Below are 25214 nucleotides of genomic sequence, written 5' to 3'. Positions count from 1 at the left end.
ATTCAGAAACAGCCACTAGAACACAAAATAATGCACACATGCACACACCCCCTGATGACTCATTGTTTCTAGTTATCCAACAATGCCCGGTTCCCATGACTTCCCCTCTAAGAAGAAGGATCCATGACGCTTCGAAGCTGTGTGTGCAGGAACCCCTGTTTTGAACTTGAGATGCAACAGAGATATCTTAAAACTGTTTTTCAGGCTGGCACAGTAGGCTTTCGGACATGAGGTAATGCTGTACAACATTGTTCCGGTCTTTTAAGAACGCTCGTGCTGACTGTCAACGTAACTAAATCCCAAAATCCCAAACAAAGGCTGGACTGGTTGTCTAAACTCCCTCATGCAGACTATAGCTAACACTGTAGCTCGCATAAAAGAAACATTTCTATGAGTTTTTGTTTATCTCAGTTTTCTTTAGCTTTACTTCACTTATTGTAATGTATATATAGATAAACATATTTAATAAAAAAAAATTGCAGGCAAAACAATCGCAAATATCAAGTTGACAGTTTCTCTGACAGACGCATGATACTCAACACAGGGAAGAGAACGGGACAACGCCTCTGTTTTGATAGGCTGCAGGTATGTTTCACAGAGAGGGGAGGACCACAGCTTGTGCTTTAACTACAGATGTTGATTTTAAAGCGTGACTACTCTTGACGGACGGCGCGAGAGTTTATGTTAGTGGGAGGGTAGTTGATCTGTCGTTGTGGGCGTTATATGTGAGCTGTACCTGTCCTGTAAGACGCTTCGCAGGTACTTGAGTGAAATCCTCCAGAGTGGAACTTATACTGTGCCATCTTTACAGACGGGTGTTGGGAAAACTCCGCAACTGTCAACATGTTCAGTAAGAAAAAGCCAAAGAGCACCGTGATCATGACGGATAAAAGGTGGGTGCCAACCGGATACATAATCCTCTTTATTATTGTGATTGTGCGCGTATGTGTAATCGATACAGAGTCTGGATAAAACGTTGCGCAATTATTTGTAGTGGAATTTTTTTTATCACGCGTCGTATTTACCATTTGATTCGAATCAAACTTTAATTTTTGTAATGCATTTCGCATTTGTTTAGTGGCAGCTCGAGGTTGTTGTAGTAAGGGTGTGGCGCAAAGTCAAGGCGCTGTAACAGGTTGGATAACTTTCCGCTTCTTCCGATACCGTATTGCGAGACTGGAGCTTTCACTGCATGTTTAACATTAGGGTGGTCTCGCGACGCAACTTTTCTGGGGACACGTTCAAAACACCCATTCAAAATGTTTGTGTATTGCCTGTGGTTATTGGGTTTAGCTGGCTTCTGCTCAGGGAGTGTGTGTGTGTGTTGAATGATCAAAGTGAATGGGAGGAGGTGCTGAAGGGCGCTCATCTCTAATAAACACCGGGAGAACCTTCATCCTGACTTTTAAGTTTGGACACGTTACATTTAGTGAGAAAAAGAGAGGCGAAAGTCGACAATTGAGTAAACCTTCACATTGTGTTAACGTGCAGTGTAACCTAAGAATGCATTTAAGAGAATTAGTGTAATAATTATGTTAAATTCTTCAAAACCTTTTGGTTTGTTTAATTGCGGTCTTAATCGCTGCATCAGAACAATGATACGCAGTTAAAAGTTGAAATGTCAGAGAAGTGCAATAGCTGTGATGAGTTCAAGTTTAAACAAGCTTAAGTTTCTGCTGGTTTGACAGATGAGTGTAGCCTTGAGCTTTCTTCCAGCAGTTACAGGTCTCCGTTACGCTTTCTGTAAGCTGCACAAAGTAGTTTATAGTAAACTGTGGTGGATTGTACTCTATGGTCTCAGATTTTCTTCTTTCTTTTTTATTGGTCACAGATGTAGAGAAAAAAATCTTCACCCAAATACATAGTTTTGTGTTTAGATCATCCTTGGGTGTTGCACCAAACACATTGTGTCGCAAAGTGTCAAACGTGTCAAGTTTTCTGACTTGTTTGTCGACTTTTGCTTGTGACAGAAACAAGGGATGGCGATATATGGGCAGTGTGTTTGCAAATGGACCAATTTTTAGAAGAGCACTAGTCTTTAAAAATGGCCATACTCCCCAGCTGATTCCCGATACTGTATATGTATTCAAATGTATTTTTATATTTGTTTAACTTATTGGTGGATAAGGAAACACCCGTGGCAGGGAGCGGAGCAGGGAGGCCAGCATTAAGTGATTACATTACCACACCCAGAACTATTAAATCAGATTGAATGATTTTCTTTTGACAGCTGGATGCGACATTTTATTCACTATTCCGTGGTCTGTATTGTGAAAGCCAGGCCCCTTCACGTTAGTGGGACAATTTGTGAATTTCATTTCTTATATTAAATTGTTGCTTTGATTCGACGTATTTTATAGTTGTTTACATAATTATGCTTTAAGAACATTATGGTGTGTTTCACGGTACAGGTGTATTTAGAGCAATGAGACACGAAAGTCTTTGTAACCTTTTTACAAAGAGCACATGTATGGTGGTGCAGGTCGAATGGAACCTGTTAGACCTGTTCAGGTTTCAAACACCCTCATTAAAACCATTTTCTCTGTGTTATTAAACTCCTTTACATATCTCACTCTAAATATGTAAACATGTAAAAAACAATAACATTGAGTTTTGTTGTTATTTTTGTTTTTTAACCTCAAAAAATCTGTGTTGTGTTCTGTCTTTAAGAGGATGACAATATATTTACTCTGAACATGTTTCATTATGAATGTCAAATAAAATGTCAAATTTGAGCCAAATATGGGAAGGCTGTGCAGATTTTTTTCATGTTGAGTCATATGTGCCCAACACTGTAAAATAGCAGATTCATCCCAAATTTTAAGAATGCTTTCCTGTTTCCACATTATAAATTTGTTTTCTCCTGTAATCTAGGGAAAATGTGATTCACGTGGTAAAATCTAAACTGCCTGTTTTTATTGAGTCAGACATTAGGATTTAATCAACCGTGACACATTAGATTACACCGGCAAAACTACATTTTTCAACTTTGTATTGAATGCATAGTTCACCCAAAAATGTCATCATTGACACACCCTTAGTTCCAAACCTGTGTAAATGTATTTGTTCTGCTAAACACAAAGGAAGATATTTGTAAGAATGTCAGTAACCAAACAGATTGCATCCCCCATTGACTCTTATAGTATTTATTTTTCCTACTATGGCAGTTAAATGACATTCTTCAAAATATATTTCTTTTGTGTTTAGCAGAACAAATACATTTACACTAAGGGTTTGGAACTAAGGGTGTGAACTAAGACGTCCTTAAGATTGACATGCTCTTAATCGCTCTGTTCAGTGTGATGTACCGCAATGGTGAACTGCATTGCTACATATGTAGATAATTTCATCAGGTTCAGCTGAGAGAATATTTGTTAGCATCAAGGTTCTTCTAACAGACCTGAAACGGATGACCTGGAATGAAAGTGTTTTGGTTTCTTTGTTATCTCAGTATCACCAAATCAAACATTATATTCGGTGTCTTATAATTATATTCAGAGCATCTCAGTCAGCATTTTCATTTAAATTTTACATTTATGCATTTGGCAAAAGCTTATATCCAAAGCGACTTACATTACACAATACTACACTTTTTTCTAAGTATGTGCAATATCTGGGATCAAACCCATGACCTTGGAACTGCTAACACCATGCTCTAACCACTGAGCCACAGGAAAACATATCATTGACATGTCACATTCTCAAACATGAATATAACAGCCTATTAACCTGTGCACCAGAAGCCAGTATTTTAAAAATACCTACAAAAATCTTGCACTTCAGGATTTCTAAACTAACAAAGCACTTTCCTTTTTTGTCTCAGACCAACTGACGGTGATCTGGCCGCCCTGATTGACAAGTTGCAGAAGAATGCAGACAAGGTGGAGAAAAACATTGTTGAGACAGAACAGAATCTCAACAAGGTAAGAACAGATCTGGGTTACAAATCAAATACATGCCGGACTGCAAGAATAACTGACCCTTTCTGTACCTGTACCTTTAAATCAGGGTTTTTTTAGAGTGTAGGTAAAACTAACGTCTTTCCTTAATGAGAATCTGTGGATAATTGATCCTTTTAGGACATCAAGAAAATTAATGAAGGCAAGCCACCCCTGTATCAGGAGGACACCAACAAAAGGATCCTGAACTCACTGGAGCTACTTAATGGTCTAGATAGTGATGCTGCCCAAGCCACACGTTTAAGGCACCCTCAGGCTGAGATGATCGAGAAAGAGTGAGTATCTCTGACTGTCTTCGCTCACGTTTATCCGAAATATCCACCAGTTGCTAATAAAAACATTCAAAACATCTAAATCAGTGTGAATATGAAACTCGAATGATGTTTTTTCTCTTCAATGAAACAGTATGAAGCAGCTCCGCGTGCGTGTGAGGAAGCTTCGCGATGAGCACGATCGCATTTACAACGTCTCAAGATCGGAGCAAGTTCCCACTGTCAACTGGGGGAAAATGATTGATGAAAAACAGGTATGTAACTAAATATTCTCTTGGCTTCTCAATCAGCATGAATCACTCGCATGATTCACAAAGTACATGATTCACGTACAAAAATGTTTGGTTGCAGGTGAATCTGAACAACAAAGGATTCGGACCGGACCTACCAACCATTGAAAATGAGGTGGAGGAGCACAACATTTTCCACAGCGAAGTGGAGGCATTGGCTCCGTATATCAGTGGAGACAGGGTAAATTTGTTACTCATTGTTTTTGAATGCATTGCTGTAAAATACAAAATGTTTGACATCTGTGACTCATCCTCTTGCTTGCATAACAGGGCAGTGACGGGCAGCAGGCAAAGTACAACAAACTCCTTGTAAGTCTGAACAATTCCCTCTTTGATTTTCACCATGGTGGTGCACTGATGTTTAAAACACTGTGGATTTTATCAAAGGGGTTCCGTAATATCATCGTCTCAGTGTGAGAGCTGGTTATTTATTTAAGTTCTCTTTATCTGTTCCTCTCAGGCGGCTTCAACGGAACGTCAGAAGAACCTGCTCAGTCTAAGAGATTACATGCAGCGCTGTACCAACGAGCTCTACTGGATGGACCAGCAAGCAGAGGAGCGGATCACATATGACTGGAGCGATGACAACCTGGACTATCCCGCCCGAAAGAGGCAGTACGAGGCAAGGCTCAGACATACGTAATGATTTGCATACTGTGAATGAGAATTCATACTGCGAATATGCGGCAACACTTGATGCATGCTAGCAGGTTTGACCACAGAGTAACTGCTGAATGGGGGAACCCATGTACGTGTGTTGTTTCCGTGGTAAAAACTGGTGTGTCACAATATACCAGTGCTGACAATAACCTTGGTTATCGATATATTGTGTTAATACTACACATGCTGTTGATTATTCAGCGCCAGTATCTGGTTGACAGTCCAAAAGAGTCAATGATAGTAATGGATCCTTTCAAAGGGATAGTTTACCAAAAAATAAAACAATTCTGTCATTATTCACTCACCCTCAGGTTGTTTCAAATCTGTATACAGTTTTTGTTCTACTTAACACAAAGGAAGATATTTGGAAGAATGTCACTAACCAAACAAATCTGGGAGTCAATGGGGGATGAGATGTGTTTGGTTACTGACATTCCTCCAAATATCTTTCTTTGTGTTTAGCCGAACAAAGAAATGTACTGTATGCAGGTTTGGAACAATCTGAGGGTAAATGATGAAAGAATTTTCATGTTTGGGTGAACTTTCCCTTCGCCTACAAAGCCACACACTCTTATTTTAAGTAGAAATCATTGGCCAAAAAAGGAAACACAAAATAAAAAAGATTTATTTATTTAATTTTTCAACAACGATTCATTTTTGTCCAAGATTATCATGTAGTGAAAACCATATATAAGTTTTAACATTAATCACTGTAAAAAAAACTTGAACTTGAACTTGAACTACAGTTTTTCAATTAAATAAAATTAGTCATTTGAAATTAAATTAAATTAAAACAACATGATGAAGGTATACAAAATATAACTAGATATAAGAATGTTTAATATCATAAAAGTTCACATGCTTTCAATTGAAAAACTGGTTCAAAACTGCCCTCAAATTTTAAGTTGAAATCGGTAAAGTGATTTTACAGTGATGTAACATTAAGGACTATATTAACTACATATGACATTAACTACATATCCACTGTGTTATTGTCAACAGAACTTCATCAGCAAGTGTCTGGAGTCAAAGGAGAAAACCGTCACCCAGCTGAATGAAGATGGAGAGCATCTAATCGAGCAAAATCACCCGGGGAAAAACGTCATTGCGGTACTATCACAAGCCATTTGCTCTATAACATGAATCTCCACAGTTACTGTTAGTTACTAGAAAAGTAAATAGTTATGAAAAGCACTGGAAAATTATTTTTAGTATTATACACTGTTTTATATAACTAGCTTCATATTTATTAAAAAAGATGGTGATATTTTATCAACATCATGTTAGTGTAAGTTTAATGTATACTTCACATTGCAGTTTAAGTTTTTTTTTTTTATAGAAATAACAAAGTCTACACTGATCAAATCCTATACATTGCAAAATATAGTTTGACATTTTCGAGTTATTTTATAGGCGCACACCGAGGCCGTTCATGCAGATTGGAAGGAATATCTCAATTTGCTCATCTGCGAAGAGAATCACCTCAAGAACATGGATGACTATCACAAAGTCAGTGGTAACATGATATAAATACAGAAACATAACTGTCTCATATTTGCTTGCGGTCTTGTTCACAAGCTAATCTTATATTCCAGTTCCACAAGGATGTTCGAGACACAAATGATTTACTGAAGCGCCTGGAAACCGAGATCAACCAGAAGTATAACCCTGAGTTTAAAGACATGTACCAGATTGAGGGCCTGATCACAGAGCTGGATGTAAATACATCGTTCTAGTTTGTGCTTATTGCCTTTTCAAATTCTGAAGTTTCAATGTTTCGTATTACATTGTGCATGCTGTGTTATATGATGAATGAATTAAAGGCGTCATTAGTATCTAAGAGACTCTGTGTTTGTAATGGCAGGACCAGGCGAAGGCCATGGATCATTTCGACGAGCGTCTCAAAGGTCTTCAGAACCGCAGCCTGCAGGTTCTCCCTCTGAAGAACCGCAGAGAGACACTGCAGAAACTTCTCCCTATTGAGGCTCTGTGCGAATACGAGTCTGATGAGGTACAGGCTTTCAGCTCTCTTACTTTTTGCATGCGGCTTAGAGCTCTGCTAATTCCAGTCAGAGAAACATCAGCTATTATCATAAGTTAGCACAAGTAAATGTTACACTCTGGGTTTCGGATTCCCTATCTAATGTATTTAAATCCTTAAGACGAGCGAATGATCCCTCTCGTTTAAACCTCTGGAGACGTACATGCCTAGAGGACTTTATACGGATTTCACATTTATTTAAAGAATTCATGTTTTTTGGGGAGGGGGGACGGTAATATCACGTTGCAACAGAGCTCACTTTACTTTATTTGCACGACACAGGGCTCAATTTTGCGAGGAGAGCGCTACACCCTGCTCAGGAATAATGGGCCCAAATGGGACGTGAAGGATTCAACCGGCCGCACCATGAACGTACCAGGAGTGTGTTTTATTATCCCACCCACTGACCCTGAAGCCGTGTCCAGCGCTGACAGGTTGGTCCTCATCTGCTGTCATTTCCAACCACAGCAAGATTTTCATCTTTATAAACGTGTCAGTTTAATATGAAAATATTGTGTTTTCCGCAGTCTGATAAACCAGCACAAAGGCATCAAACAGAGAGTGGCCGGCACCAAAAATGCATTACAGAAACGGCTGGGGGAGCTGAGGAGAGAGAGTTCAAGCGGTCAAGGTTTGTAGAGATTTTGTGCTTGGTTTAACAACCTCAAAATGCTTATCATTCTTCACAAACATATTTTATATAAATCTAACTACTTGCTATTTAAGGACAGACACCATAAAACCTTATGTACACATAACACTACAATAATATTGCGTTGTAGTAGGACATCAATAAAACGTGTGATGACTTAAAGTAAGAGAGTCTGATTTAATTTAGTAAATGCTCAAACAGATTCTGTGAAGTTGGAAAGATTCTGAATCCCACTCTCTTACATTATAAAGCAGCGCTCCATAATAAAACTGCTTTATGTGCTTATTTGTAGATAAACAAGAGCAGCAGTGCCGTCAGCTGATGGCAGGACTGGATAAAGTGATTGGTGATCTGGATAAGCAAGAGAAGTCCATTTACACTCAAGTGCGCCCCCCACTGGAGCAGACACGCCCTGTGCAGGACAGCGCTGATAGGCTACAGGACATGAGGGTACAAAGTTTGATTTTTTTCAATAATTATTATGAATTATTTAATTGAACTCCCCGTGAACCGGAAGTTGCGATCGTTTTACTTCTGTATTCTGACACATTTCCATGTAAAAAGAAATACAATTGGGAATGGACATTAGTTTGACTAACTGCATGCTGTTCATGTCTGGCATCTTTTAGCGCTTTGACCGCTTCATGTATAAGTTTCAAACAATCTCCAAATCCAGTGCATTGTTTTTACAACATTCATCACCGAATTGCAGTGAGCAAACTAACTCGCCTAAACTTCTGTTAGCCGAGTGAAACGGCATTGATGGGCATGCACTTTCTCTCACGCTCGCACGTGGCATGCTCTTCCGCTCACTGGATGACGCGTGGGCGTGTTGAGAATTGTCCAATAAGGGACTAGAAACCCTTGTTACAAAACAGAAATCCTTGTTCGAAAAAAACTTTCCCCAAACCTGTATGAAGTTTATCGAGCACAGAAATACTATGTCATACGTTCAACTCATTTTTTGACATGTTGACCATGTTAAGCTTGACAGTGTTTAACAGTGTGAAGAAGCCAGAATGCATGAAAAGCATGTTGTCCTAGCTAGCAGTGAATTCTAGTTTAGTGAATCAGAGGTTTAATTACCAAGCATTACTTCATGTTCTGATTTTAAAAAATAATAAAATTAATGTTTGTATCTGTGGCACTAAATCTACAGAATGAATATTTAAATAAAAGCCTAATCTTTTGTTGCAGGACATCAAGACTGCTGTTCGTAAGATCGAACCAGAAAAGTCCACAAAAATAAGGGAGGCAGAGACTTTCCTCAAATCAACTCCCAAATGTGCAAGTGCCCCACAGCTATATTCCAAGGTGGATGAGGCAAACAAAAAATATAACAAAGTCGATTTGCTGCTGAATTGTGCAGACGAAAAGTATGCATACATTTCCCCTCATATACGTTTCAAAAAATAAAATCATGCTAATTGTCAGCGAGAATTTTTATGCCAAAACTTTTGTTTGTAGACTTCAGAATTCCCATACCCTGGAGACTTCTTTGCAGAATGGCAAAAATCTACTGTCCACCTATGAAAACAAACTGGCAAGAGAGGAGGTCGCCCCATCTGATCTCAAATCACTGGATAAGACTCAGAGCGAATTGGCGGTAAGATTCTAAACCTATTTTATTTTTGGCTCCTGGATATGGTTAGTTGACAGACTAAAATGCAAATATGTCCATGGTGTGACCGCAAACAAACAATGCTATTTTATATGATAAATATAAATATTAATCATATAAAACATGATCAGTTTTATTTCTAAATTTTGCTATGTTACACCATAGGACACATGTATGACTTATTCGTCAACTACCCATATATTTCTGAAGGCTTCTTATGCAATTGTCTCTTATGCAAAAAAATTAATTCTTTGTACAGGATATGGCATCTGAGTTAAGGTCAAAAAGAGCTATCCTCACAGAGACCGAGCAGAACCTGAGAGCAGCCAAGTCCAGCTGCAACAACATGGCTACCAAAGTTCAAGAGCACTGCCCTGATATTGAGAGGCAGGAGGCCGATGTTCAGAAACTCAATAAGCGCTTTGAGAACTTGAACAGACAGACTGAAGCAAGGTGAGCTGAAGTTGTGTCTACATAACTTTAAAATTAAATTAACAATCAAATCAGATTACAATGCGTATAGATGTAACACAGAGTTAAAAACTTTGTTCCACAACTGTGCAGTGAGATTAAATAGTTTACAAATATGAAGAATAGTCTATCGTATTGAATAGAGTAAAAATTACATCAAAAAAATACATCAAAAGTAAATTATTTAGAAGTGTTTAAAAAAATCTGTTAATTTGTCCCCACATATTTAGTCTTATTTATTATTATACCTTCCGTATTTGATCATGCTTACATCCATGAGTGTTTATACAAATGCAATTTGTATAAACCGGTTGCATCTTACATGACCAAATGGAATGATTTTCAACATTTCGATTTTACAGATCACAAAGTCTGCAAAGAGCCAAAGTGGCCTATTCAAACTACAGCAACGATTATGAAAACCTCAACAGCTGGCTTTCTCGTATGCCAAACTATGAGCCACGCGAAACGGATGATATCCGACAAGTTGAAACCAAACTGAAAAATCAAAGGGTAAGTTTTGAGCTGCCCATTCCCATCATTATAGTTGCTGTAGGGTTAAATTTTAATCATTTACCCGAACTATGTTTGAAATGCACAGAGTCTGCTGTCTGACATTGCAAGAAAGGAATCAGACCTGAACAGTGTTTCAAAAAATGCACAGCTTTATCAGCAATCAGTCAAGGTATGATAACACTAATGTATTAATTAAAATGAATTATGATCTTGAGTATGGAAAAAAATTGACTGTTTTGTGTCACTGCTTTCAGGAATATGAAAATGAAGCTGAAAGATTTAAAGCTGTTCTTGATCTTGACGATGGTTTGGTGCCTCAGACATACAAAAGGACCAGACTTGAGTCTCCTGCTATGAAAGTGAACAGAGAGGTGATTGTTGTTCAGAAACTGTTTTTCTGAATCAATTAATTTAATCCTTTTAGCTTTTTTTCGTATTTAAGATCAAATGTTCGATAATGTTCAACATTATTTTTACTTCAACAGGAATCTGCTATTGAGGCCAAATTTACTGAAGTGAATGCTGTGAACAAACAGAGACTGCAGAACTTAGAGTTTGCTCAAAGTCTGCTAAACCAGGTACAAAGTATTACCAAATGAAGTTTATACTAATAATAATAGACTTATATTAGTATATGATCATGTCTGTAATGCTTTGCTCTGTTTAATATTTCGTTTCAGCAACCAGAGGTTTCAGTACTCAGGCAAGAAGTCCAGACTGTGAGATCATCAGCACCAGGAGAAGAGCCCTGGAGAATCAAAAAACAGCTTCAGGAAGAAACCCAACGTAGAGAACAACTGGAAAGGGAAATCGAATCCATCCAGACTGACATTTATTCACTGGAGGGCCAAAAACCACAGGATACAATTATCAAGAATGAGGTCATCAAGAAGGTGCCTGATCCTCATCTAGAAGAAGAATATCACAAGGTCCAGCAGAAGCTCTTGGAAGAAAGCAGGACCACTCGTATCTTGGAGAATGAACTAGAGACCTTCCGCGTTAAGCTACGTGGGATCGAGACCGAAATGAAAGAAGGGGCTCAGCAGTATACAGTCAAAGAGGTGCTCCGCATTGAGAGAGACAGGGTGCAGGAAGAGGAGCTCAGAAGACTAAGAGAGGAACTCGAGGAGGCTAAGAGACAAAAAATAATCAGAGAAAATGAAATCACTCAGATTAGAAGGCAAGTGACTATACTTGCAGAGGAGAAAAACAGAGAGCAGGAGATCATCAGGGAGGAGGAGGTTTATAAGGTTCAAAATGACCCTCAACTTGAGAGTGAATACAGATTGCTGCTTGATAGAAAACAAAAGGAACTAGATAGCCGAAAAGAACTTGAGGATGAGCTTCGATTCCTGCAGGAGAAACTACGCCGACTTGAAAAGGAAAAGGCGATGGCCGAAGAGAAGATCACCATCAAAGAGGTCTTGAAAGTTGAGAAAGATATGGCATTGGAGAGAGAGGTAGAGAACCTTAGAAGACAGTACGAAGATGAGAAAACAAAGCGCAGCTCCTTATATAGAGAGAAGACAGACATTCAGCGCAAGGTTATCAGTCTGGAGGAAGAGAAGTCGAAGGTCATCATTCAGGAGAAAGTGCGTGAGATCGTTCGTCCCGATCCTAAGGCCGAGGCAGAGGTGGCAAATCTTAGACTTGAACTTGTAGAGCAGCAGAGAAGGTCCAGGGATACAGAGCTTCAGTTGAGGTCATTCGAGGACGAACTGACAATGCTTAGAACCAGAGGCCCGCAAATTGAAATCAAAGAAATCATCAAGGAGGTCATCAAATACAAGACCGACCCAGAAACAGAAAGAGAACTGGAGAAACTCAGGAACGAAATTGTGGACAAAACCCACCAAACTGAGAAATTTGAGTTGGAGAGCATTCAACTCAAAGAGGAAATTCAAAGATGGAAAGACACCAAGCCTCAGATTCAGACTAAAGAGATTGTAAATGAGATCCTGCAATACAGAGAAGATCCTAAAACCAAGGAGGAGATAGAGAGTCTCAAGCGAAAACTGGCCGAGGAACAGAGGAAACGTTTGGACCTGGAGAGTGAACGGGCCGCCAATGAGGAAAAAATCAGGATTAAGAAGATGGACTTATCACAGGTGAGGGAAACGATCGTCCAGCAAGAAGTAGTGAAGGTGGAGGCGGATCCAGTTTTGTCATCTGAATGCGACACCCTTACTCAAAAAATCAACAGCGAGCAAAAACAAAAGGAGTCCTTGAAGGAAGAGCTACTCCGGCTGCAACGCCAAAAAACAGACTTGGAGCTTCAGATCGAAGAACTGGAGCGTGAACGTAGAGCCCGCAGAGACGCTGAGCTTGAAATTCAGAGGTTGAGGGTGCGTCTTAATGAATTAGAGATCAGGGACAAGGAAAACAGAGAGAAAGTTACTGTGAAGCAAAAGGTTGTACTTCAACAGGATCCTCAACAAGAAAAAGAGTACTCTATCCTACGTCTTCAGGTTGATGAAGAGAGGCACAAGCGGATGCTCCTGGAAAAGGAGTACAACATCTTGCTGCAGCAGCAGCTCACGCTCGAGAGAACGGAAGTTCGTGAAAAAGTTGTGCGAACTGAAAAGATTCAGGTTGAGCGTGACCCAGATACAGAGATTGAAATCGAAAAGCTGAAGAGAACTCTTGATGAAGAGGAAAGGCGGCGCTCTGAGCTGGAGATCGAACTTAGAAACGTAAACACCAGGGTTTCTGAAATGGAGTTCACCAATACAAAATCGTCCAAAGATCTCGACTTCATTCGTGATGAAAGCAACAGGTTACAGCAGGAGAACCAGCGGCTACAGAATGAACTAAGGAGGCTTCAATCCGAAATCGAGATCACAACCATGGAAACCAGACAAATCACATCCAGCACTCCTGTGGAGAGCAGCAGAAATCTAGAAATCCGACTAGAGTCCTTGCAAAGAGAACTCTCCGAACTTCAGCGTATCAGAATAGAGAAAGATGCAGAAATTGAAAAGCTTCAAAAGAGTATGTCTGCAATGAGGGTCAAACGAGAGCAAAGAGAAAGTCACCTCCGCCGCTCCATCGTCATCATTGACCCAGACACTGGCAAGGAAATGAGGCCAGAGGAGGCTTACAAGCTCGGCCTTATCGAGTGGAAAATGTTCGTCAACCTGCAGAGTCAGGAGTGCGACTGGGAGGAGATCACAGTCACGGGTCCCAATGGCGAGTCCTCTGTTCTTCACGACAGGAAATCAGGCAAGAAGTTTGCCATCGATGATGCTCTGAAGGCTGGATACATCACAAACACCCAGCTGAAGCAATATCATAACAAAGAGATCAGTATCCAGGAGTTCGGTGTCATGCTGTCGGGCAAAGGCAAATAAATGTACTAATCAGAAAACATCTCTATTTTTATATTCTGTTAAAATGCTCCAGTAAACTGCACAGATGTTTGTTTTAACAGTTTATAGTTAAAATCAAATTTGCATTCTCTTTCTAGATGCAATGTGTATTTATTTTCAAATGCATTTTTATATCAATGCAAGATGGTGTTCTCTTGGTTATGGTGCTAAAGTTGGGTTAATGGTTCTATCATTATTCCTAAAGTGTTTTCATTGATATATAAGCGAGCGATGCTTTGAGAATCTGGTTAAATTTTACTGTAATCTAGTCTAGTAAATGCATATAAAGCAAGCGCCTTAATGATTAAATGAACTCCAGATCTATCTATCTAAAGTAATGGCAATTTGTTTATTTTTGTGAACTTTTCACTTTGTCAGAATAATCCATTTTAATTGTATTTTTATTTGAGATTAAATTAAATGTGGGTAAACCTGAGTACCATGTGTTGTTTTCCTGCATCTTTTTATAAAGCCCATTTTTATTGCGATTACGAATGACAACAGAACAATAAATATGTGCATTGAAAATATTAATGACAGTTTTCAATTTATTTCAACGGATCCTTAAAAGAATAGACATTTATTATTATTATTTGGAAAAATAATTTTTTTGTCAATATATGAATCATTTGATGTATATTTGAAATATATAAATCATTTATGGATAATATATAACAATATAATGAATAATGCATAAGGAATAGTGCTTTCGATATAAGCACATGGTTCCAATATGTGACCCTGGATCACAAAACCTTAAGAAGCAAAGAAACATTTTTAGTAAAAGACAAAAATACATTGTATGGGTCAGAATGGTCGATTTTTCTTTTATGCACAAAATCATTAGGACATTAAGTAAAGTTCATGTTCCATGAAGATTTTGTAAATTTCCTACATTAAATATGTAAAAACTTTATTTTTGTGAGTGGATGGACTGCAGCAGTGCCTCTGATTAACAACTTCACAGCCAATTTTCTCAATATCGTGATATTTTAGCCAGATATTTATGGAGGACCAGGAGAGTCATGTGTAAAGTAATAAAGCATTTCATTGTTTAATATAGTACAATAGTACAATAATAGTAAATTTTATAGCCTATAATGCATGTATTATGTATTTATGTATAACACAAAGCTCATTTATGTCCATGTTTTTTAAATGGACAACGTTTAGATTGTCATGATTGCTGTTCTATTATTTGGGTAAAGGGTAATACTCACTCACACACATACATATATATATTTGTGTGTATTCACTTTATATATATATATATATATATATATATATATATATATATATATACACACACACCTACATGTTGGCTATAAAACAACTACCATGGCAATCACAATAATGCCAAACGCAATCAGTAGAGAAAATTAAATGATCCTGATTTGTACAGTTCAATCTGCGTGTTCAGTCACTCACGTCACGTCAGCACTCTTAACAGACTTTCCGAAAAGCCCGCTCACAGTAACGTGCACGAGAACAAAGCGCGTTATTGCCCAAGATTAAAAAGCTGCGCAAGAGCAAAAGGGCATCCTCGCCCGAATTTACGCTCTTTGCGTAGAGAATTGTCGACAGTGACAACAGCGCCTACTGCGGTCATAAAATATCACGGTTTACAGAAAATTTGTAACACCGGCACTGCATCTACTATATGCATATAATACACACCATGGTGTGTGTTTGCGGTTTCATAAAGAGTAGATATTGGCGGATTAAAACACAGCTGACATCAGTTACATGCTTTAATGGTAAAACTGTTACATTTCGCGTGAATCTATGAGCATTTTGCCCATAAGCACCGTAATTTATGTCACGTTAACTCCACGTAAGCATCGCATCATAAATAGACTCGGCGCCAAAATGAGCGCAGCACTGCTGCTTCCACGTGCAGTATGAATGTTTTAACCTGTTCTAACAATAAGTTTCATTTTCTATGATCTGTGTTAGAGAATAAGCAGGCGGTGATAACGCGCGGGTTACACGTGTAGTGAACAACAGACTATCCTCTCTTGTCCATTGCTCATCTGACACACCTCTGAACATGGCGTAAAATGAACTAGCCAATCAGAGAGCTTGTTACATCTGTCTCACCGCGGCTAATTTGCATTGTTTTACCTCGTTTGAGCATGCAAAGCCCCAGAGGGTCACGGAAATGGTAAATAGAGAGGCTAAATGGAAAAGCTAAATGATTTGGCAAATCGAATAGCAAATCGGATAAGGAAATGAAGAGGGGAAATGGAAATGCAAATGCTAAAAGAAATAGTATTTTAAATGACGGATTAAAACTTTTATTTCTAGTTTAATTTGTAAATCCAATTATTTATTCCTCTTTTTAAATCGCATTTTGAAATAGATTTTGAAATTCCACTATTTATAAAGGAATTCATTAATGCGCTTTAAAATGGTGTATTTATTTCGTGTTTTATGTTGATTTTTAAAAGTCCCTTTTTAAATTGAAGTATTTATTGATGGATTAATATTTAATTTAATAATTATTTTTACAATCACGCTTTTTATTGCCCATTAAAAAATGAAATTAGAAATAAATGGATTAATGCATATTTTTATTGAAGAATTAGTTATTAAACAATGAAATGCTTTATTACTTTACACATGACTCTCCTGGTCCTCCATAGATATTGTCCTATTCTAACAACTCAAAAATCAATAGAAAGCTTATTTTTTCAGCTTTCAGATTATGTCAAGATCTTAATTTCGAAAAAGTGACCCATAAAACTGGTTTTGTTGTCCAGGGTCACATGTATGGAAATGTATTTTAATACATTTTCCTGTATAGTACCATATTATTGTTTCGTAAGAGGGAAATACCTTTTTTTGTATATTATACACACACACACACACACAATATGTAACTAAATACAACCAAAAGAGAATTTATTGAATAAAGGTTACCATTGCAATCCAAGTTCCGAAATTTCCACACATTAATAGTCAAACTTATTCCTGCAGTGAAATAAAACTGAAAGAACCCTTCTTTAACATAATTGGCACGTTCATTAATTACGTGCAAACGTGTGACGCAGCTGGTTTGCGTAGTAGATGGGGGTGTGTGTGGGTGTGTTCGCTTCTTCCCTACATTCAGTGCGACGTTCTAGTCACTAACAGTTTAAGATGGCGACCGTACATCTGAGGATCGGGGATTTGGTTTGGTGAGATAACAAATTTAACGTTTTACATTTTCATTTAACGTCTCAATAAAATACTTTTCCGCGTCTAAAGAAAAGCATGAACCGCCATTTTGCTGTGGCTCGGTTTGAATGTTTATTTAGTAAACCGAGCTTTCGGCCCAGTTTGAGTTTCGACAAGACAAACATTGAGCAGCAGGCTTCAGAGAGCTTAGCCTGTGAGCTAACGTTTAACAGTTACTTTCAATGTTTATAGAGTAGTTCTGTGCTGTTGGTGTAGTTAAGGCCTGAAGGCTGTTTAATCTTGCGTTTAAATGTGTGATTTTACGACTTTTGTATTAAATACGAGTTTCAGAGATGTTTTGTATTGGTAAGAACTGGTTAGCTTTACAGTAACGTTAGCTAGCCTATTACGAAGCACCAGAGCATTCTTCTTTAAACCCCTCAATCGAGCCACAGTTTTATCCTCTTAATATGTATTTCAGGGGCAAGCTTGGACGCTATCCTCCTTGGCCAGGAAAGGTAAGCTGTGATCATGTAAATGGTTAAGTTGTGTTGTTTTGCTGAAGTCAGCTTTGTGCTTTTTTGTTGCCTGTAGCTGTTCATGCACACAGAGGCCGAGGTTGTTTCTCAACTTCTACCGATGCCTAAAAAGCATTTCTGATGGCTTTAAATCACTAAACGTTTAGCTTTGACTGCACACAAATGCTTTCTGTGTAGATAGCTTTCCATTTTGAGACACAGCCTCTTATCATCAAACTGTTGTGGTTAATGATGTGTTCTTTTGTGCTTGCTGGTTTGAAGCATGCGTTGACTCTGTTACCATTCCTGTGTTGTCAGGTCGTCAGTCCACCGAAAGACCTGAAGAAGCCAAGAGGCAAAAAATGCTTTTTCGTCAAGTTTTTTGGAACCGAAGATCAGTGAGTACAAAGATGATGCCGGCTTTCATTTGAAGTCGCTTGAAGCTTAATGAAGCAGATCATGACTTTTGATATGATTTGTCCTTTTAGTGCCTGGATAAAAGTAGAACAGCTGAAGCCTTACCACCCCCACAAAGAGGAGATGATCAAGATAAACAAAGGCAAGCGCTTCCAGCAGGCTGTTGATGCAGTTGAAGAGTACCTGAAGAAAGCCAAGGGGAAAGATCAGGTTTGTCGATTTATTATTTCAAATGAGCTGCATGTTTATGATCAGCTCTTTTCGTGGTTTAAGACCGTGTTTTCATCTGGCATTAAAATTAGTCTTCATGTCACATGCATTGTATTTTCACTTGCACTATTTTCAAACCCATAATAGTGCTGTCTGTTTGTAATTGCGTCACCGGAAAGTGATGTAAACAGGGTCTGAGCGATAGATAAATGTGTATGTACTGATGTAAATGTAGATGCATGTAATTGTAAGTTATTTTAAACCTCCCTCACACTGTTTTACAGACACACTCTGATGATAAAAGCAAATCTGAGAAAGGGCGTAAAACGGCTAAACCAATGAAGATTATCCAAGAGGATGACGAAGACGCCTTCAAGGGTGGCTCATCTGACAAGGTTGGAAGAAAATGTCTTGCCTTTAAACGGCACTGTTGAAGGAGAGGGTTAGGTCATAACCCGACCAAATTGTAAAGCTTTTTTCTCAGGTTCATCAAAGTACTTTGTCGAGGCCATTTGCTGTCACACCTGCTGTGGAATCAGGTTACAATTGTATGGTTTAGTCTCGGAGACCCACCTGTTCATTGAGACTATGTCATCTTTTGTACCTCCCTGGCTGTATTTTGACTGGGTAGAGATACAACTAAGTTAGGGCAGGTAATATTTTGAATAAGAAAAGGACATTCTGTACACCTGGTGAATGTGTCTCTCTTTCCCTTAAGGAACAGACTGATTCTGACCCAGAGCCATCCACTGTACAACGGCGGGTCGCTGGAACAGTATCAGGATTCAAATGGGAGAGCAGTGTAGGTCTCATTCAGTTTGTTTTTGCCATTCCTGCATTTTTATGTGTTCTGCACATAATATGCCTTTTTAGCTCTAAATGATGGCGAGGCTCTAGCAGTTTGATTTTAGACCTGGGTGCAGTCCACAGTTTTTCTTGTCATAGCACTTGCACAAACAGATGGTTATTTTCAGTAATGTTTTGGTAACATCACATTGTCAAATGTTAAGCGATTACTATAAAGCTTGCTGTAAATAGAGGCAGGTTAAATAGAATCTGTTTAAAAATCAGGTCAGCGAGTCTCTTTGGAGAATAGCTTCCAATTTAACTTTCTTCCCATTATAGCCAGTAAAGGATGACCCACATTTCCATCACTTTCTGCTTAGCCAGACTGAGAAGGTAAGGAGACATTTTGCTGGGATGCTGAATGATTTTAGACTAGTGCAACCTCACCCGTCTCTTGCACATTGCACACAATGGCTGCTGCTCTAATAATCTTCCCTTCACAAACAGCTTTGGGTGATGCTGGTAGGCAGGATCTGCAGCATAAAAGTTGGGATACTTCACCCAAAAATAAAAATTCTGACATCATTTACTCGTACTCATTTACCTTCGAATTGTTCCAAGTCTATATAAATTACTTTGTTCTGTTCAACACAAAATATATTTGAAGAATGTATGACAGCAAACAGTCCTGGATGTAATTTGACCACATTGTCATCTTTTTCTCTGTGTACAACGAAACAAATAAATTTAAACAGATTTGGAACAACTAGAGATTGAGTAATTCATGGCACACTTTTTTTGGTCGGGTAAACTGTCCCTATAACAGAGTTGTGACGTTTTGGAACACCGCGTATAACTTATCAATCAATATTTTCGTTTTTGTTTGGTTATGATTAAAGGGCATTTGTTTGTACTCAGGGTCCAGAATTACCACTATGTGACTGCTGCTTTAGTGCCATGACACAAAGAAAAACATTTTTTGCAACTTTTCTAATGACCTGGTATCTAGTGATGGGAAGTCCGGCTCTTTTCTGCGAACCGGTCTTTCAGACAGTTCGTTTCAATGCACCGGTTCAACAGACCTGTTCAATGATTCTTTTTCGCCCTAACGAAATGACGTCACTCGCCCTGGCGCAACAGTCAGCACAAAATGTATAACTTCTGTCAGTTAACAAATCATGATCTTGCACGTTGCTTACAGTTTTGCAACTAAAGCAGGCAAATACAGGCACAGTGAGGGCAAGGAAACGGCTCTCGGTTAGGTGTACTGATGAATCGAAACCTGTTACAACCGGTTCTTGACTTGAGAATGAGAACCGCTCTAGCAGTGACACGAACGTAAACGACGGTGCAGATCGGTTGTTAATAGACTGATAATGCAGTAATAACGTCCTAAACATATTTCCAATGTGTTTTATAGCATCACACCTATAATTGTTGTGGAAATATCTTGCTAACAGCTTTTTATTCGCTTTAGAAATTACACGCATGCGCAGTATCATCTGTTTTCAATCAAACGTGTCAGAAAGAAACGTCTCTCGGTTCAGTCTATACAGCTGGGTATCAGCTGCTCGTGCAGCTTCGTTAGTTCCATCTTCATTTCAGTACTGTGACTGAAATGAATAACAGAATAATAAAATGGTTTATTTCGAGCAAGAGGGACTGTCAGACACGAACCGTTTAGAACGGTTCAGTCCGATTTGGTGAACCGGATCGACCGGTTCACTGAAAAGAACCGGCTGAAAAGAACGATTCGCTCCCGGCCATCACTACGAGGAACTTATCTTTTCGACTTGATAGCTTCATGGAAACACGTGGTGTAGCCTATTGCTTGTATTAAACCACCAAAACCAATGTTAGGAAGAATGTTTCCTGTTCTTTGTGACAAGACTTTCCTTCAAGGCCCTTCTTAGGATGCTGCACATAACACAATGATGTATGCTGTTTGCTAGAAATATGGGATGGAAAAAAATGTGTTCCATTGTTGTAAGGACAAATGTTCTTATTGAAATTATACCGAATACATGACCTGTCCGAATTAGTTATAGATTGTGTATTTATTACAATCACACACTTTCCAAGATAATTTTGGACCCTGTCAGTTGCACCATTTGATACAAAACAGCACATCTAAATAATTGATTTGTTTTGAGGGGGTAAAAAAATTGAATCGGAAAAGCTGTTTTCAGCCAACTGAGTAGGCTAGCGTATGTCCTTTCTTGCTGGCCCTTCTTCCTCAGAGGAACACTTCCCTCTTGCTTTTCCTCCTGCCCTTTTGCTTTCAGGCACCACAGTCCAAAACAAATTCATCTTAATATTGTATCTCAGAAAAGAAGCCTTCACGTTCTGAACTGCTTGATGCTTTTCTCAAAAGTACGTAAAAGTGTTCATGAACGCTGTCACCCATTGTCACACAGAGTTTAAGTTTCAGTTCAACTGAAACCGAGCGTGTGGTTGGGCATGATAACTTTGTCAGTTCCTAACACTGGCATTGTTCCTGATGCTCATGTAACAGATACGAAAGTTTGGGTCTTGTGACCTGACAGACAGTATAGGAGATTATAAACGAGCAGAGCAATGACTAATATGAATTTAAGATCATTTGGGACTGTTGGGCCAAAAGGTTTCCACCTGGTTTTCCCTGCTGGCTCTTGGTGTTCTTACCCCAACATGCACCTAGCACCCTCGAGTGCAATACTTTATATGCTTTTATTATCCAAGATTGTTCTGTTGAATTGAATTGACAAGAATCATCTCTTTCCTTACAGCCGGCTTCATCAATGGAGCCTATCACCAAACGCTTAAAGATTGTCGAGGAGGTAAATGCTGCCTGAGAAATCATAGCTTCTGCTTTATTCATTATTAGACTACTAAACCAGCTGCTATTACATATAAGTGATTGTAATGGTTCTCTTTTCCCTGCGAAGGACACAGGATCAACATCTATTCAGGCAGCAGACAGCACAGCCATCAACGGCAGCATCACACCTACAGACAAAAGGTAAAGTGAAAGATGAATCACATTCTTAGTGGGAAGATAAAAGCATGAAACATCTGAGACCACATTGAAGATCACAAATGTATTCAAAATCAGTAATAAAGATGTAGATTTTGGTCAGATTGCAGAAGAAAAATACAGAATATGTGCATTTTATACACTGCACTTTCTATATTTGTTTTGTGTTGATCATTTTCAATCGCTTAATGCTGACAGTGTTGTGTATTTGTTTTAACAGGATAGGGTTCCTTGGACTGGGCCTGATGGGAAGTGGTGTGGTTTCTAATCTGTTGAAGATGGGGCATGTTGTGACCGTTTGGAATCGCACAGCAGAAAAAGTATGTTCAGAAGAGTTTCAATATAGTCATACTAGGAATGTGTAGATGTTTTGGTTGCTTGTACAGATAACTATATTGCTCTTTGTTCTTTTATTATCCTGCAGTGTGATTTGTTCATCCAAGAGGGTGCCAGGTTAGGACGAACACCTGCTGAGGTTGTGTCCATGTGCGATATTACATTTTCCTGTGTCTCAGACCCAAAAGCTGCCAGAGATGTAGGTTGATGTTTTTTAAATGTCTATAATGAAGTTTTTGCTTTCGTTTAATGCATTCACAAATGTGATTTCTATTCAGCTGGTTTTAGGTCCTAGTGGAGTGCTACAGGGAATCCGACCAGGCAAATGTTACGTGGAGATGTCCACTGTTGATCCAGAAACCATCATCGAGCTCGCACAGGTAACCTGTCTGTTTTTACTTGAAATCCTCGCCCAGTCAGATCTTCAACGTGACAGGAAGTCTATAACTAAGGATCATTTGAATCTGTAGGTCATCACATCCAGGGGTGGCAGGTTCCTGGAAGCTCCAGTTTCAGGCAGCCAGCAGCTTTCCAATGACGGTATGCTGGTCATTGTTGCTGCAGGAGAACGCAGCGTATATGAAGACTGTAGTAGCTGCTTCCAAGCAATGGGGAAGACATCTTTCTTTATAGGTATCGCCAACTCTGTCACGGCATGTAGATGTGTGTTTAAAGTTGATAAGGTGACACGGTGTTAACTTCATCCTGTATGTGAAGCAGGGGAAGCAGGAAATGCCGCAAGAATGATGCTGATCCTTAACATGGTTCAAGGCAGTTTCATGGCAACCATTGCAGAGGGACTGACCTTAGCGCAGGCCACAGGACAGTCACAGCAGACGTTTTTGGATATTCTTTGCCAAGGACAAATGGCAAGCACTTTTGTCGACCAGAAATGCCAGAGTAGGTTGACTTTAATTTTTACGCTTTTGTCAACCGTTTGGTGTCATGCAGATGTGTGTATATGTGAAGTCTGTTGAACTGTGTGCTTGTATTTTTAAATAATAGTAGTATCTCTGCATTTTTTTGGTGACATTTGCTTTGTTACTTCTCAGATATCTTGCAGGGCAACTTCAAACCTGATTACTACCTGAAACATATTCAGAAAGATTTGAGATTAGCCATTTCAATGGGAGATTCAGTTAATCATCCGACACCAATGGCAGCAGCTGCAAATGAGGTAAGATAACGTTAATGCTTTTAAGAGTTTTGTTTACGTAAATGTAACTTTAAAGAGATTCTTAGGAATCGAACTGGATGTGCTCTGTTTATACACATCATGTCTCTTGCCTACATTTGAGTAATGGCACACTGTGTAATTCTACAGGTTTACAAGAGGGCAAAAGCATTGGACCAGTCAGACAATGACATGTCTGCAGTCTACAGAGCTTACATTCACTAAAAGATGTGCTCTACGTCCTGGACCATAAACCTCACCTCTCTCTTTGTTTCTCTCCTCCTCACTTTCCTCCTCTCTTGCTGATGAATTTTGTTGGGCACCAGTGATGTTTTCCCATGTGTAATGGGATCTCTTTAGCAGCCTAATCTGAGCATTGCACTGACTATTATATCTCTGCACGTATGCCTAACGGGAGGCGATTCCTCTCCACGCATTGATTATTTTATTATAGAACGTGCAGTTTAATCTGACCGAGGCTACTGCGTACAATGCAGTCTTGTTTGAAAAGTCTAGGGTTTAATTTATCGTTCATATCTTAAATTCCCTCAGTTTAGTTCCCCATGTTCAGAAATTTGTAAAGAAGCTTGAAGAGCACGAAGAAGAAAAGCCACTGCATTGCCTTAATACCCATATATGAGAGATGTATTTATTTATTTTATCGCCATCCTTTCAGGCGCATTTTGGCCGTAGTTGTATTCTCTTGTTTGCTCTCATTTTTGAAAGTCACTGGTTTTTTTTAGCACCCTTAAAGTATTTTTTTAAGTTGGTCTTGTTAAAATCCCACAGAAGATCCTGAGACGATATATTATTCAGAATGAAGTATCCATGCTGAAAAGCATGCAATAGTTTTCCCCAAGTATTGAACCGTAACTCTCAATTATGCAGTGGAGTTTGTGTTATAATATGAAGATCTCTCAACTTGGATGCGGAAAAACAAGCTTTTGGAATCATTTTATTTTACTTTGTTCATTTGAAACTTTTTAAAACTTTTAAATTGGCCATTATAAGTGCAAATTTGTTCTTTGCACAGCTGACAGGATGATCTGTTGCCTTAATTTGATTTTCTTTTGTGGGATTAGTTTGAAAGTGTAATTGACTGTTGCAGACATTTCAGTTTAACTACCCGTTTAACTTGAAGAAACAAAGTTTGAAGTTAAATGAATATTAAAAATGCAACATTTTATCCCTAAATTATAATGGATTCATGCATTTGTTTTAATGTTCAGCATCTGACCATGTATTCAGTGGCATATAATTTGGACAAAATACAGGGTGATTTCTACAAACTCTTGTTCTGCCAAAAAATTGAAGTGCTTGATGGTGGGTAATAAAATGTTGGTTATTAAGGACTCTGTAAGATTAAGACATTGTATATATCCCTTTGAAGGGTTAGGTTATTTGAATACATGCTTTCAGTTTGACTCTACTGAATTTATTAATCATCTGGTATCTTAATATTGTAGGTTGTTCTGTTGTCTTAGCTAATGGGTTTATTTACTGTAAATGGTTTATTGATTTTGTGGCTTAAACAGTCGGTAATGACATATTGACAACTTGATTCTAGTTGTGCAAGGAAGGAATTGGTGTTATAATTGGAGTTATTTATAATTTCATGTAAATGTGAAATTTCATTTTCTTTTGTTTGTGCGGTCAGCTGTACCCTCTAAATAAACAATCCGAAAGTCCAACTCATTGTGCTGGGTCTTTTATTTTAGGTAGCGCTTTAAACTCCGATGTAGGAATTC

General features: G+C 38.7%; 2 protein-coding genes across 8 annotated transcripts; both read left to right on the top strand.

Annotated features, from left to right (window-relative positions):
- The first annotated feature begins 646 nt into the window (after positions 1-646).
- Positions 647-14380, top strand: ppl (periplakin). The gene is made up of 22 exons (XM_056751758.1): positions 647-893; positions 3824-3923; positions 4080-4234; positions 4365-4485; positions 4583-4702; positions 4792-4830; positions 4982-5143; positions 6184-6291; positions 6595-6690; positions 6777-6899; positions 7046-7192; positions 7505-7656; positions 7750-7853; positions 8167-8324; positions 9072-9250; positions 9342-9480; positions 9755-9948; positions 10329-10479; positions 10568-10651; positions 10737-10853; positions 10968-11060; positions 11163-14380. The coding sequence occupies exons 1-22, from the start codon at positions 844-846 to the stop codon at positions 13830-13832; spliced, it is 5262 nt and encodes a 1753-aa protein (XP_056607736.1). The 5' UTR covers positions 647-843; the 3' UTR covers positions 13833-14380.
- Positions 14381-16912: 2532 nt separating this feature from the next.
- On the top strand, positions 16913-25157 carry glyr1 (glyoxylate reductase 1 homolog (Arabidopsis)). 7 transcript variants are annotated; one of them, XM_056752578.1, is made up of 16 exons: positions 16913-17029; positions 17491-17527; positions 17846-17925; positions 18016-18154; positions 18439-18549; positions 18873-18956; positions 19280-19333; positions 21709-21759; positions 21868-21941; positions 22177-22276; positions 22381-22491; positions 22571-22672; positions 22763-22925; positions 23013-23192; positions 23345-23469; positions 23617-25157. In XM_056752578.1, exons 1-16 carry the CDS (start codon positions 16992-16994, stop codon positions 23689-23691), a joined length of 1524 nt encoding a protein of 507 aa, XP_056608556.1. In that variant the 5' UTR covers positions 16913-16991; the 3' UTR covers positions 23692-25157. The 7 variants fall into 7 exon arrangements, with proteins under 7 accessions (XP_056608556.1, XP_056608554.1, XP_056608555.1 ...); XM_056752576.1 differs by having other exon boundaries at positions 23010-23192; XM_056752577.1 differs by having other exon boundaries at positions 22378-22491.
- The last annotated feature ends 57 nt before the right edge of the window (positions 25158-25214 follow it).

Source organism: Triplophysa dalaica, chromosome 7 (assembly GCF_015846415.1).
Source record: "Triplophysa dalaica isolate WHDGS20190420 chromosome 7, ASM1584641v1, whole genome shotgun sequence".
NCBI classification, from domain to species: domain Eukaryota; kingdom Metazoa; phylum Chordata; class Actinopteri; order Cypriniformes; family Nemacheilidae; genus Triplophysa; species Triplophysa dalaica.
The sequence above is the reverse complement of the archived record's forward strand: the minus strand, read 5'-3'. Positions and strand labels throughout refer to the sequence as shown.